At 36.2% G+C, this 14,404-nt stretch overlaps 1 protein-coding gene across 1 annotated transcript; it reads left to right on the forward strand.

Annotated features, from left to right (window-relative positions):
- Positions 1–795: 795 nt before the first annotated feature.
- LOC110803370 (serine/threonine-protein kinase TOUSLED) lies at positions 796–13,679 on the forward strand. Its single transcript, XM_022008879.2, has 16 exons — positions 796–1,557; positions 3,476–3,562; positions 4,170–4,376; positions 4,513–4,560; positions 4,840–4,947; positions 5,035–5,079; positions 5,295–5,407; positions 7,276–7,342; positions 7,450–7,516; positions 10,476–10,573; positions 10,661–10,840; positions 10,997–11,207; positions 11,298–11,562; positions 12,314–12,368; positions 12,579–12,740; positions 13,292–13,679. The coding sequence occupies exons 1-16, from the start codon at positions 1,318–1,320 to the stop codon at positions 13,385–13,387; spliced, it is 2,049 nt and encodes a 682-aa protein (XP_021864571.1). The 5' UTR covers positions 796–1,317; the 3' UTR covers positions 13,388–13,679.
- Positions 13,680–14,404: the final 725 nt, after the last annotated feature.

Genomic DNA, 14,404 nt, shown 5'->3' on the forward strand with positions numbered 1-14,404 from the left:
TCCTGATGTAAATACTCGTCACATGCAATCTTTTGACAACTTACAACATTCCTAAGTTTTTCTAAGCTTCTTCTATACAGTTCACTATGCTTCTATGATTGTAGAGCTTCACTAAGCTCTCTTTAACTATGTACAGTTTCACCAAATTTCTTTTGACAATATACATCAGGTAATTTGTAGGAGTACATCTCTACTTTTAAATGTAAGAAAAATAAATTATAAGTAATTAGCCTTAATGTAACTTTTGAGTTACATACGAATACCAATGATGCATATATTTTGCATAAATAAAACTTTAATATCTTACATGACGTGCACGTCCCTTTAATTAGTATTAATAAAATCACAAATTCTTATTTACAATGGGTGTACAATAAATATTGTACACCGGAGTAAAAGTTAACCCAAAATGCTTAAAAGTTAAGCTTATTTATGTAAACGTTATCTATTTTTAAGTGATAAATTTTTTCATTTTAGTAAAACTTATTTCTTCAAAATCACTAATAATGTATAAAATTAATCATTTAACCCTTTAAAAATTTATCTATTAATTTTTTTACTAATATAAAAGTTAACCAAAACTAGGTTAAAGTTACCAAAAAAAAGGGTTAAAGTTATCTTGGTGTACAATAAATTTATTGTACACCTGGTACGCGTAAGACCTTTTGTAATAAAATAAAGTATACTCTATGAAAGAATATTCTAGAGACTTGAGTATTTGTACAAGACCTAACAAATCTCCATTTTCGCACAACAAAAATATGTCACTACAAAAGTACAAAGCGTTCCCTCCAATACCCAAACACGACGCATCTAAATTCTAAAGCCTTATTTAATCATTACCAAAAAAAACACCTCATTTATCATCACTCCCTCTCTCATTTCACTCAATTCTTCCCCAATTCCTCCAATTCTCCCCTTCTTCGATCGCACCAAAACCCTAATTTCCTCCATAATTAAACCCTAAACCGCGCAATTTCTTCTCCCCATCCCGACAATATCTAACTTCGATTACATCTTCTTCATCGATTTCTGCATAATACTTTACACAGTTTGAAATTTCTCACTGTTTCTTCGAGCTGAAGGCTCTCTTGCAATTTCTACAATTCCCCGAAATTGCTGGAGTTAGGGTTTTCGCATTTTAATTGCGATTTTAATGAACTGTTTGGGGAGAATTTTCTTATGCTGCTATGCTGAAGATAAGCATAAGTTAGCCTTGGTTTTTTTCTCTCTCCTGTGAATTACTACTGGTCATTATTCATCGACAAACTTTGTTGCTTACTTCACCTGGTGTTTTCTGAGTTATTTGGATCGAAAATGTCGGATGATATGTTGATTCATTTCTCTTCAAACTCATCTAATCAGTCTGATCATTCCTTGCCAACTAAAATTGCTAAGCTCGAAGCACGTCTGGTGGGCAAGGGTTCGGTTTCGAATCCGGGATCCAGCTCAATGGCCTTACCTGCCCAAACTGTCTGGCCTTCTGCTGGGTCGTCGAAGTTCGTTGCTGTTGATAGTTTATTAGAGGCGTCAACTTCTAGTGACTCTGATGATGATGTGAGTATGTGTGTTTATCTGTTTATTGGTGTTATTTGAATTGGATTGACAATTTATAATAGTGTGGATTGCATTGATTTCGGATTTATTTTCTTGATGCAATTGTTATATATTCTGAAGTTAGACTGGTTCTTCGACGGAGAACAGCTGAACAGGCAGTGCGGTCATATGGAAATAGAAAAAAGACAGGATTGATGATAGTTGCGATTCTTGCAAGTAATAATTGTATCAACTGAATTCGAATTTGAAAGTCATACTTGTAAGACTGTGGATAGGATTGTAGTTGTTGATCCTTGAGAAGTAACCCTTTTTTCTCTAGTAATGAGATAAGAGTTACGAAATAGAGAACTAAAAGTCCTTAAAAAAAAACCTGTTTTCCAAGCGAAAAACAATCTCGTTCTTGTCTGAGACCTTCATACCCAGTCTTTGGCATTTTGGAGTCGATGGAATGAAGTAATTGGAAATGGATTAAGAACAGCAGGTCGTAGAAGGATAGGTACTCCTCTACCGACTATCGCTTGACATGCACAATTCTATAACTTTTTGCGCCCGGTAGAAGACTGACTAGCCCATCCAACCAACATATCCACCACCTCCTTTGCCCTTAATATAAATGTGATGCAGGTTTGTTGAAATGATTTTTTTGGAGATCTCTGTATGACATGTCAGAAGAAGTGTAACAAGTACCTGGAAATAAATATGCAAGTACATTATAAAAGTCTTGTCCAAAATATTTTGTAATTTTTTATCTGTTCGAGAACTCAGAAAGTAATAAATCATGAATCATACGCAACAAGAAGGTCAGAAAAACACATTGAGTTAATTGTATTTCGAGAGCTCTTTGTAAATTGAAGAATGTAAGCAGTGTGAAGATACTGAAAACAACAGGATTATTCCTACAGTCTTGTGAAAAGATACATGTGATGACCGTCAGACCGTGATCATATTGTGCTATTCAATCTGTAGCTTTATTTTTTTTGTCTCGAACCCTTAGCTAGAAAATACCGTGTAACATCTTAATAATTAATTTGAAACTTCTTGTCTAGACTTTCCCATAATTTTGCTAGTTGTAGGCAATGCTACTTCAACTCTTAGTTGAAAGTTCTTCGTTGGATACTCATTGCTTTAATTTTCACCTAAACACCTTAATTTTGTCAAACAACATATTTGTAGAGAAAAATGTAAAAGGAGATGGAAAGAGAAGACTAAGTTATGTTTGTACAGAAGATTGAGATGGAAACATAGACAAAATAGATTGTAAAATATGAGCTTGATATGAGAATTCTATTAAGAACCAACAAACAATTCAAAGTGAAATGTTTATATATGTATTTATTGCATGAAAAGCGCATGTGAAGGCTTTGTAGAATGATGAATGCTTTCCGTGTCCCCATACTCGTGTCAAATTCAAGGTTATTGTCCTCATTGACAAAATTTGAGCCCTGTTATGTCAAACACTTGGATATGTAGCCGTATGCTGTCTGAGTGACATATACTGTAGGTGTTTAGTCATTCCGATTCCCCTCTCCATATCATTTTTCGGGAGCTAGAGGAAATGTGTCTGTCGACCCTTTTTACTTTCTTTCTCAAATAGCGGGGTGTTTATCTTGAAAAAGTGTGAAAGCACACCTGTATGACAAACTGAAAACCTGATTATAAGGATAGTAAAGTGTTCAAAAGTATGTAATCTACAATTCTGCAGCAGTTGTACTTGTACAAATCCAAAGTGTATTTCCAGTTTCTCTTTTTCTCCAGGGGTGGGTTGGGGACTTAAAACAGGGTTGTTTGAAAGATAATCCTTGTTGGCATATCATATTTAAACTTGAAGGCTTAATTTGCTTATTTTAATTAAATCCTGTCATGTCTGTTTAACATTCGCTCTTCTCAATTAGAATGTTCTTGTCTTCTGTTTTTGCAGGGTGGTGGGGAATTTCTCATTCAGGCCAACATTCGGAAGCGTCAAAAGCTTCAGGAAGACAATAGATCCAATTTGGATCATGCTGAGGTACTTCTCTTACACTTTGCATAGAATTGGTAAAGAGGTCTTATATATAAATACAAATGACGTCAAAAAGAAGAGCTCTGTAATGTGTATAGCTTTTATTTTTTATTTAGTTGCTTTTTCCATTTTTGACTTGAAGCAAACTGGGTTCGATTGAATAGACATGTAGGAAGCCCAAATCCTTAATTCCATACTTGCCTAATGCCAAGTTAAGATCTCCTTAACCATAAGCTTGTAGGTTTTGGGTCAATTTAGAAATTTGAATGCACGTAAGGTATATGTTCAGTGTTGGATTTACCTTTTTTTGAAATTCGAGAGATTTCTGTTTGTTAACACCCCCCCCCCTCCACCCCATAGTGCTGTTGTATTCTTGCGAATCCTTGGGTAAAGGTTATTTTCGTCTTTTTGAGTCATTTATCCATTTTATAAAACTATATAACATCTGCAATCTAATCTGTTAGGTCTTTTTTAATGAGATTCATAGTTTAATATTCTTTTTTGAGTAACTTCAGCTAGATGACTAATTAAAGCACAATCTTGCAGTCTTGCAGAATCTTCTTCTTCCATATCTAGTATTTTACTTTAACCAGATCTTTGTTGAATATGTTAGGTTGGCGGTGATGGAAAGCCAAAGACTGTGGAAGAAATATCCCCCATTCTTGGTGTTGATACGAACAAGAAAAAACAAGGTCGTGGTAGGCCACAGGGAACAACTGGCCGTGGCCGTGGTTCTAGATCAAACGATCATCCTAAAACCCAAACATCACCTTCTACTTTTTCTTCTGCAAATGGTCAGATGGACAAGTCAAATTACAAGGTAATATTCAACTTGCACATCCTGTATTTACAATCTGCTAATAACAGGCTTATTTAAGTGTGTCAATGTCTGAACCTTTTTCCCCTTTAAAATTGGATTATAAAATGATTCACTATTTAATTGGGTCACTTTACAGGATATGAGAACTACAGAGTTGTTTTCGAATGGTGACCGCACTCAGGAGGTACAGTTTCTAATGACATCTTGTGTCTAGTCGACAGCTGTTAATGCCCCTCCCCCGTCCTTACACAGTTGCACAAACACACACACACATCACAAACAAAAATAAAGAGAGGGGGAAGAAAATGACAGCGTATGTAAACAATGCAATTGTAGCCTATAGGAGGATTAGTGAAGAAGGAGCTTATAACTTTTTAAGTCATGTTTGTGCATGCCGAGTGTTTTGACCCTCGTGGAGGAGAAACAGTGTTTTACATATGTCTTCATTGTTCTGTATAAAAAGGATAAGCTTGCTTGCTTGCAAAGTAAAGTTGCCTCTCTGGAAGAGGAGTTGCGCAAGTCACGTGAAGAGGTTTCTAATTATCAAAATCAGTCCTATCAATTAGGAAAGGTAAATTATAATGTTTTGTATTTTATGTTAAATAAAAATGTCGCCTCAATTTATGAGGAATTAATGCATTTTCTTCATACCTATTAGGAGCTCAAGGAGCACAAAGATTGTGAAGAATTATTGAAGCCAAAGGTCTGTTCTTCCTATACTTTATTGAACCTTTGGGGGCATAATATTAGGTTTTGTCTTTTTATAATTTGTCGTTTTGTCTTTTCCTATTTTCCGTAGAGCAAAAGTTAGTTCGTGAACAAGAAGCATTGTACTCGTTGTCTGTTTACAAGGCATCGTTAAGAGTCTAGCTAAGGTGTGTTACTTAACATGTTGATATTTTGTGCTTATTTGTGCAGCGAACAAAAATCATATCAGATTTGCTGATATCTGTTTCAAAAGCCGAGAGACAAGAAACAAGGATGAAAGTGCGTCAGGATTCCTTGAGACTCGGCAACGTTGGAGTGATAAGGTATGTAATTCTCTTCAAGAGATTTTCCCTATGTCATTTCCTCTGCTTCTATGTATTAAGATAATGGTAAAGCAATGATGTATTGTAGAGAAGTGAAGTGATGTTTATTGGTGTTTTAAAAGATGTTTTGGTCTTCACAAGGCATTTTGTTATGTGTTGAATGTAGTTTATAAGAATGATAAATGCATAATGGTCATGAATTCTGTTCAGTCTTGAATGTAGTTTTTGAGAATGAAATGCATGGTCATGAATTCTGGTGTGTGAGTACCTGAGTGGCATGCTGTGTTACTTCGACACGCCACTTTTGGGCTCATATCCATGTCGACCCGACGCGACACAGATCCGGGTATGGAATCCGTACCGGATCCATGGATGGTCAATCAGACACGGCAGACAGCCCTTTCTTAAAGAAAAATGTCGATCTACTTTTTAATCAACCCTAGATCTGGTAATTAGGAGTAACATTCATGTTCTTTTTTGTTTTAAGCATGGGGCTTTTGCTGAGAATCTAAACCCGAACTCAGGGAAGCTATTTTTTTCTGATATATAAAGCACCGACCATCATCTTCCGGTGAGGATTGGGGTGGTAATGGCGTACTTGCTGCAATTTTTTCCCAAAGCTGTCCTTTTTCTTTTTCGTTTTAATCTGGGGTGTTTGTATTTGAAAACTGAACCTACTTTACAGCTGTACTCCTGTTCTCTTTGACTTTTCAATTCTGTTTTTTTAAAGAACTTTAATTATTTTTCTTTTCTGTAATTCTTTTTTACGTGTCCCCGTACCCGTGTCCGAGTAACATAGGTGGCATGTTAAGTTGTCTAGAAAAAATGATATTTGCTCATTGGTATTATTTGACGGAGACATCTAATGAGATCTCCATCACTGTGATGCTGGGGTCAGTTTGAATGATGTTGTTATCAAAAGAGTCATTTCTGTTTAGGCTGTTGCTCTGCTCTCTATAGTCTATACTTCCTTGAAAACTACTCCCTCCATCCAATATTGGAGGTCCAAGTTTTACCTTTTATTGTCCACAAATATGGTCCTGTTGAGCATTAGCTACTTGCATATGCTGACATGCCTTCCCGTTTTAATAGGTAAAACCTAACCTTCATATACTGGCCAAATCTACTTGGAACTTTCAATTTGTGATGGAGGGCATGCTTTGTTTTTCTTTTGTCCAGTGAACTTGCATAGAATTGCTAATTGTCAACCGATATTGTTTTTCTTTTGTCCAGTGAACTTGCAATTGCTATTGTAATCTTCTGTTTTCACTGCTTGACCTGTATGCCCTGCTAGTGTAATGATAAGGGACACCAAATATTTCACATATTTTTAGAATATCAATTGACCATGTACAACACCAAAAGTTCTGTTTTGTTTATAGCAATCTCATGCTTGACTTTAGTGTATCTTTCTTGACTTGAGTGTCACAAGTTTGAAAATTTAAGAATATGTTTGCTATTGTAATCTGTCTTGTATTTACTGGCCCTTACATCTAGTGCCAAGGGAAAAATGGTGTTTGCACCATAAAGATTGACCTCACTGACTTTGTGGATGATTCTCTGTATGGATGGAAAGTGTTGGCAGCTAGTCAGAATTTCATCACTCATCGCTTGTGCCTTGGGTCTAGGATAAGATGGGCACTGATAGTTTGTATGGGCCTTATGGCAGTGCATAGAGACATCCTGCTGGAATTGAATATGAAAGCTCTTATGGTTGAATTATCTTACACTTGTATGAATGATGCAAAGTTGCAAACACTATGCGAATTAAAGGGGGAGGGAGAGAGCATGCTGAGAATATTATTGGTGGTAGGGATGCTTGCATACAGCCACATCCACTGTCATTAATTTTATTCTGATTATTACAGGGCAGGAACCGTCATATCCGAGACATGGGAGGATGGACAAGCACTGAAGGACATCAATGCTCACCTTGTAAGTGCTGTGAAATCTGAGGCATTGGCTGCCTTAATTCCCCTCTGTCCTATGTTGGCTGGAGCATATTGTTCGCGTTTTTTCACCAATGCTATATTTTCTTTTAGAAACAATTGTTGGAGGCAAAAGAAACAGTTGAGAGGCAGCGGAAGTTATTGAGAAAGCGACAGTCTGGTATAAGTTTCAGTTTTTTTATTAATGAGTTTTGACTTTGAGTCCTTTGTCTAGCTCAATAATGGGTCTTCCATTGAATATTTTTGAAAGGGAAATTCTCGTTGGTAACATTAAGTTTCTTATTTTTCTCTTTGGTAGAATGAAAATAAGAACTTTCTCTATGGTAGCCTTAAGTTTCTATACATAATTAAACAATGGCATTAGTGATGGTTTTATCTTATTTTTTGGGTCAAAAACTATATTTTTAGACTAACTGACTAACTGTAGTTAACGATTAAGTTACCAAAATACCCTTAAAACTAGTTTTCCCTCCTAAAGGAAATGAGTCTTTCTCTCCAAATCATTTCCTCCTATAAACCGATAAACCTTAACACCCAACTCATTAATGTGCAACCAAGTAGTTGCTTACATTATCAGAAATGTTAAATTTGCAATGTTTTAAATAATCATCTTTAGTTTCCCACATTTTCATTCGGATAATACATCAATTGATTGGCAATGGTTTTTGTTTAAAAAGCTTCAATTGATGAGAACTCGGTGAGTATAGGTGAATGGTATACTAGCCCATTAAAGAGGGTATTTATGTAAGCTCAGATGTTAACCTGCGGTTAATAAAATTGGTTAAACCATCATTTATACCATTTGTTTGATTATTTATAGAAACTGAAGGCTACCAAAGAGAGAATTCTTTTTTCATTTTACCAAAGAGAAAAATAAGAAACGTTACCAAAGAGAATTTCCCTTTTTGAAATAGTAAGAGAACTTTTGTATGCACATTGAAACCATATGATGTGCGAGTTTCCTGTTTAGTTTGGTGACAGTATGTCGAGTGATCATAATTAATAAGTGGACTTCTCGTTATAAGAATTGTATTTTAAAATATCACATGTTACGAGCAGAGCAAGGAATCCTTGGAAGAAATATATGCTGCAATAAATAGCTGGGCTAGTGTATTTTATACTAAAAGAACTGCAACCTATACTTTGAACACTCTAAATTAGTCGTGGAAACTTCTAGAAGGATTTTACAAGTGAATACCACTTCCCAACCAAATAACCTACTTAAGCATACGTGGATCAGCATGTGTGCATTTGAACAACATAAGCATCTTTTTTTTGAAGAAAAACATAAGCTTATTTCTAAGGGTCTGTTCGGTACCAATTTCTATTTTGTGTTTTAAGTTTTTAAAAAACTGAAAACTATTTTTTATTTTGTTTTTACGTTTTTACAAAACCAAAATAACACACACAATGAAAAATTATTATCTCTAGAATTTTCATATTCCATGCCTCTGCTTCCTTCGTCAAACACATCCATATCTCACAAAAGAAAAACCAAATATAATCCTTTTATGATCTTAATTCTCTGGTGAGTGGTGACCATTAATTCTAAGAATGGTTAATTATACCAAGACCCCAACTAAGGTACTGTACATTTTGCTTATTCCAATTACTCCTTGTCATCCATGCCAACTTGCCAAGACACCATCATCCATGTATTTTATCCACAACAAGCTTGCAACCACCATTAACACCAACGAAGAGCTGCCATTGTCAGATCTTAACATTGAACAACTTTTAATAACTCAAATGAATGTATAACAAATCAAATTAACAAAGATTGAGTTAAAATAAGTGTGAAAGACATGAGATTGAGGAGATCGAGGAGGTGGTTTAGGTTCTGGGTAAACTTGCTAACTGCCATGATTCCTAAGTCGGGATACAGATCTTGTAGGTCTCAACAAAATCATGTCTCCAACGGCTGCTCGGAGGTGCTTTTTTCTACGTCGGAGCTTTCTCAACAATGGCACTGAAGAAATTGCTAAGAACCACCATCTATGGAGAAGGAATTGAAAGTTATTATTGATAAATTATGGGTACTTGCCCTTAGGAGATAGAACATGAGAAGCAGAGAAGATGGAATATGGATTGTTAGAGATAGGAATTGACAAAGGAGAGAGAAAGTGTGACTGCTACTTGTTTTCCAAAACGTTTTCTTTTTCTAAAACCACTTCTAGTGGTTTCCACTAAAATGTTGTGGTTTTGTTAAAACAGTCGATAATTGGTTTTTTTTTAATTGATTTTGCCGAACATGTTCGCTTTTTATTTTTTGAAAAAAACGGAAATCAAGGAAAACAAAGTGATGCCGGACGTAGCCTAAGTTGTCCGTATTTGAGGCCATCTTGAATAATTGTTGAGGAATTTCAAGCCTTGTAGCAGTTGGTAACTTTTGCATTTGCCCTTTCGGAAATTTGAATTTTGAAGTATTCACCAAAGCCAGCTAATTTCAATCCTCTCTTGTAGATGATTGGTTTGGTTGTTTCCACATTGATATAGCTATATAGGCATCCGCATATATCCATCGTTAACCAAGTGCCTCAATGCTCAAGTGAGACTTCAGTCAATCAGACGTTCTGCTCTGTTCGTTAGGAGACCTTTTATTCTTGACTTCAAATAAGTTGATGACTTCCTGTAACTTTAAGTTCAATAATAAAAGACTTGTATCGTTTGGAGTTTTTGTTGAAAAAAAAATGGTTGCTACTTCTGTTGACATCATCCCCTGGATGCCTACTATGTGCTCATTGTTTTTTCTTTTAGGTCTTTGACCTAGCTCTTTGTTGATATCCTCGCTGGATGTAGAAGTTACTTGAAGTCTTCGCATTAGACAATCTGACAATCTTTTGTTAAAATGTACATCAACAGGCTATTTTTCAGTGTTTACCTAGGTTAAACCATATGGTGCACTTACCACTATGACATTTATGTGCAATGCCAAATTTTTCACGAGTGGTCAAGACCCTAGGTCAATCCAAGATTTATTTCTCTCCGACAATGTTCTTCCACACCTAAATGTGGGAACATAAAGTTCGATGTGGAGGCAACATAATTGAACTGTATGATGTGAACATATAATTGTTTTATTGCTTATCTGTCACTTGTGGGTGTCATTATTCTTACAGATAAGAGTGATGGAGGTGATATGGAGTCGGGTGTCCAGGAGGAAGACTTTTTTATTCAGGATGAAATTTACAAGTCTCGTCTAGCAAGTATCAAGAGGGTACTACTCTGTACATGTTAACTGTCTTTGAAGTTTCTGGATTTTATTGTTCTTCTGCGTATTATAATTTCAGCTTACACTATGAAGGAGGAAGAAGTGGTATTGCGGGAAAGGGACCGTTATGAGCTGGATAAGGGTAGGCTGATACGTGAGATGAAGCGTATAAGAGATGAGGATGGTTCTCGTTTTAACAATTTTCCGATCCTAAATCGCCGATATGCACTTTTGAATCTTTTAGGGAAAGGAGGGTTCAGTGAGGTTTACAAGGTTTGTACTCTATAATAATAAATCTCTTTACCTGCATTGCATTCCATGATAGTCTTCGAGTAACATGTGGAACATTTTTTCTTCAATCCTTGCCTTTATGGGCAATGTGAGCATATAAACTTTTTGCAGTGATTTGAAGTGAGAAATTTCCGGCAGGCTTTTGATTTGGTAGACCATCGGTACGTTGCCTGTAAGCTTCATGGTCTGAATCCCCAATGGAGTGAAGAAAAGAAGCAGAGCTACATCAGACATGCCATTCGAGAATATAATATTCACAAGACTTTGGTGCATAATAACATTGTTCGTCTTTGGGACACTTTTGAGATTGATCAGAATACATTCTGCACTGTCCTGGAGTTTTGTAGTGGTAAACTAGTGCAACATTCCTTTGACTTCGTTCAAGTGTTCTTTTCCTCGGTTAAAATTTTGTTTTCTGTGGTTTTTTTTAAAAAATCAGGCAAAGATCTTGATGCAATTCTAAAGGCAACGCCAGTATTACCAGAAAAGGAAGCAAGAATAATCATTGTGCAGATATTCCAAGGCCTTGTTTACTTGAACAAGAGAGCACAAAAGATTATTCATTATGATTTGAAGCCTGGCAATGTTCTTTTTGATGAGCTTGGAGTTGCTAAATTGACAGACTTTGGTCTGAGTAAAATAGTTGAGGATGATGTTGGATCCCAGGGCATGGAGCTTACTTCCCAAGGAGCGGGTACTTATTGGTGAGTTTGTTAGATAAGACATAAAGTTGAACAATTACACTACTGACATCATGACATGTGCATTCTAACTGCTTACCTCTTCTTGTGTTTGTGGATTTATGACAATCCCTTTCCTAAATTTAACCTCCAAATATTTTGTATCATGGAATTGGCTACATCACTTAGCAGTAGTTAGTACTTGATAACTTCTGTAATTTGCAACATCGTCATAGTAACTGCAAAATTCCCTCTGCTTTCTGTATTCAAATTCCGATGCAATGTCATTCTGTTTATTCCTGTTGATATGAAGAAAATCTGTTTTTTGTTCATCCCAAAAAATATACAACTTGGGCTTGTGTCTTCTTTCATGCAAGTTTAAGTGTTCTTGTTGTGTTCCTCTGTGGTAAAGATCCATTTATGAACATCAAATGCATGATGCTTGTTTTTGTAAGACTCTGTACAGTTGCAACCTTAGATAAATTACAAAAATCATGTCGTTGATGTTTAATGCTTACTAAACTTGAGCTTATTTATACTGTTTAGCTATCTTGTTATATCAGTTGTGCTTGATATCCCCCACACTCCTGGAAGTGTTGCTGAAATTCGATCAGTTGACTCAGTTCCTTGAGTACTATGGTTTGTGAGCAATGAGATGCGTGAGTTACCTGAATGCAGAGAGCTGGACTACGTTTCTTATTTCAGTTTCGAAATTTTATATAACTTCTACTTGTCAGAAGCAGGATATTTATGCTACTATTTTTGTTTTACTCAGGTATCTGCCTCCGGAATGCTTTGAGCTCAACAAGATACCACTAATATCTTCCAAGGTAGGTGTCTTTGATATGTTCGATTGTTGATCAAGTATGTAATCTATTTTGTCAACTCCATTGTGTATCATGGACTTGTATGGGCTGACTCCTTGAGTGCTGTTCATTGCGCAAATATTGGTAGTACTATGGTAGTTTATGCTGTTCGCTCAGTTGTCCTCACTGGAAGATGTCCATTTGGTCATTCTGACTCCCATGCTTTGAAAACAGGTTGATGTTTGGTCAGCAGGTGTTCTGTTGTACCAGATGCTCTATGGAAGACGTCCTTTTGGTCACGATCAAAGTCAGGAACGTATTTTACGAGAAGATACCATTATCAAAGCAAGAAAGGTGGATTTCCCTACTAGACCTAGCGTCTCAAGCGAGGCAAAAGTAAGACGATCTTTTCAAGCACTCCCCTCATCCGTGTTCATAGACCTTCATTCTATTTCTGTCATGGATTCTCCCTCCCCCCCCCCCCCCCCCCCCCAAACGGCCAACCCACCCCCCTCTTTTGAGTATTACAAATGATTTTTTTTATCTTATCCTCAAGGGTATTTCTGACATTTTTCCTCATCCAACTAACTAGTAAGTTATTTAAAGTGGTGAGATAAGTTATCCCCTCCCCCCCCCCCCCCCCCACCCACCAGCCCACCATTCTTTCCCTGGGTAGATCATTGGGCAAAGTGTCGTATAAGGAAGTCTAACAAATTATTGTGAGCTTGTGCTGTATTTTAGGAGTGGTTTCTTGCTTTTTTGGGAGGGTAAATTTAGTGCCTTTTTATTTAAGTTAAGTTAGGGTGAGATCTCACCCTAGACTTTCTAAGGTTATAGTCCTCATTGCCGTGGGGTTATTTATTATTCCAGTGGTTCATTTCTGAAGAAAAATCAGTTATGAACAGAACTCTTTTCTTTCTAACTAGAAGTTTTTCTTTGTTCTATAGGAACTGATGCGTCGTTGTTTAACCTACAACCAAGCTGAGAGGCCCGATGTATTGAGTATTGCTCTGGATCAGTATTTAATATATGCGAAGAAATAATCAGAGCCTAGCCAATTTTGCGGAGCATGGGTCCAAACTCCAAAGAGTTCTCTTACTCCCCTTGAGATTGAATGTCATAATTGTAACATCTAAGCTGCTGAGGCTTTTCTGTATATATTGTAAAGCTTTTGTAAGCTGTATATATGAATTCTCCCACCCACTATTTTCCCTCCGTTCTAATCTTTGTGTGCCAGTATTTGGCCTTTTACAACTTTAATGTTGGTCCCAACTTACCTGCTTTCTGCTCGTGGAAAAAATGGTATACTAAGAAATTTGAAGTTGGTTCATGGAACTCCGCCGGACTATTCACCAAAGATATTGTGTACGAGGTACTTTCTGTGCAAATACAAGTCCAAATTTTGTGCAGTCTCATTTGTCTTGAAAAGTCCTAAATGTTGTTATCTTGGTCTTGATTGGGTGAGTGAGTGATTCTAAATCAATCACGGTGATCACAGCTCGTAAATAACAAGAGTATTTTCGTATTTACACTAGAAAGGGAAGTGAAAAATATGACATTTTCTTCCCCAACTCAACTTTATAGAAGTGACCCCTCGCCTTTAACAATTTAAGATCAGGAGAGAAAGAGAGAGACCGGCTTAGGGGCGTTCTATTAGCTGGATGAAACTTGGATTTATCTGATTTGAATTAAACTGATTGAAGCTTATTAAACTTGATAGTATCTGATCAGACCTAATTATTAGAGAGTAAATTTGAGAGTGATTGTGTTCCATCATTTACAAAAACTTGCATTCCATATACCCTTTTGTCTGTGATTTGTAATGTTGGGTCTTCATATGTTCACAACCAAACTATAAGTTTAAGAAGTTTCATTATTCATTTAAGCTAGCAAATTATTCTTTTAACATGTTTCAGTATTCTTATAAAATGCCAAATTACTCCACAAATATTAATTAGTGCCAACTGAAATATACCTAGTTTTTCAACAATCAAATCACAAACGAGAAATTAACAACTGAAATTCGAGTTTTCCATTAACAACATAATAATCAACAATGA

This window comes from Spinacia oleracea, chromosome 5 (assembly GCF_020520425.1).
Source record: "Spinacia oleracea cultivar Varoflay chromosome 5, BTI_SOV_V1, whole genome shotgun sequence".
Taxonomy (NCBI): domain Eukaryota; kingdom Viridiplantae; phylum Streptophyta; class Magnoliopsida; order Caryophyllales; family Amaranthaceae; genus Spinacia; species Spinacia oleracea.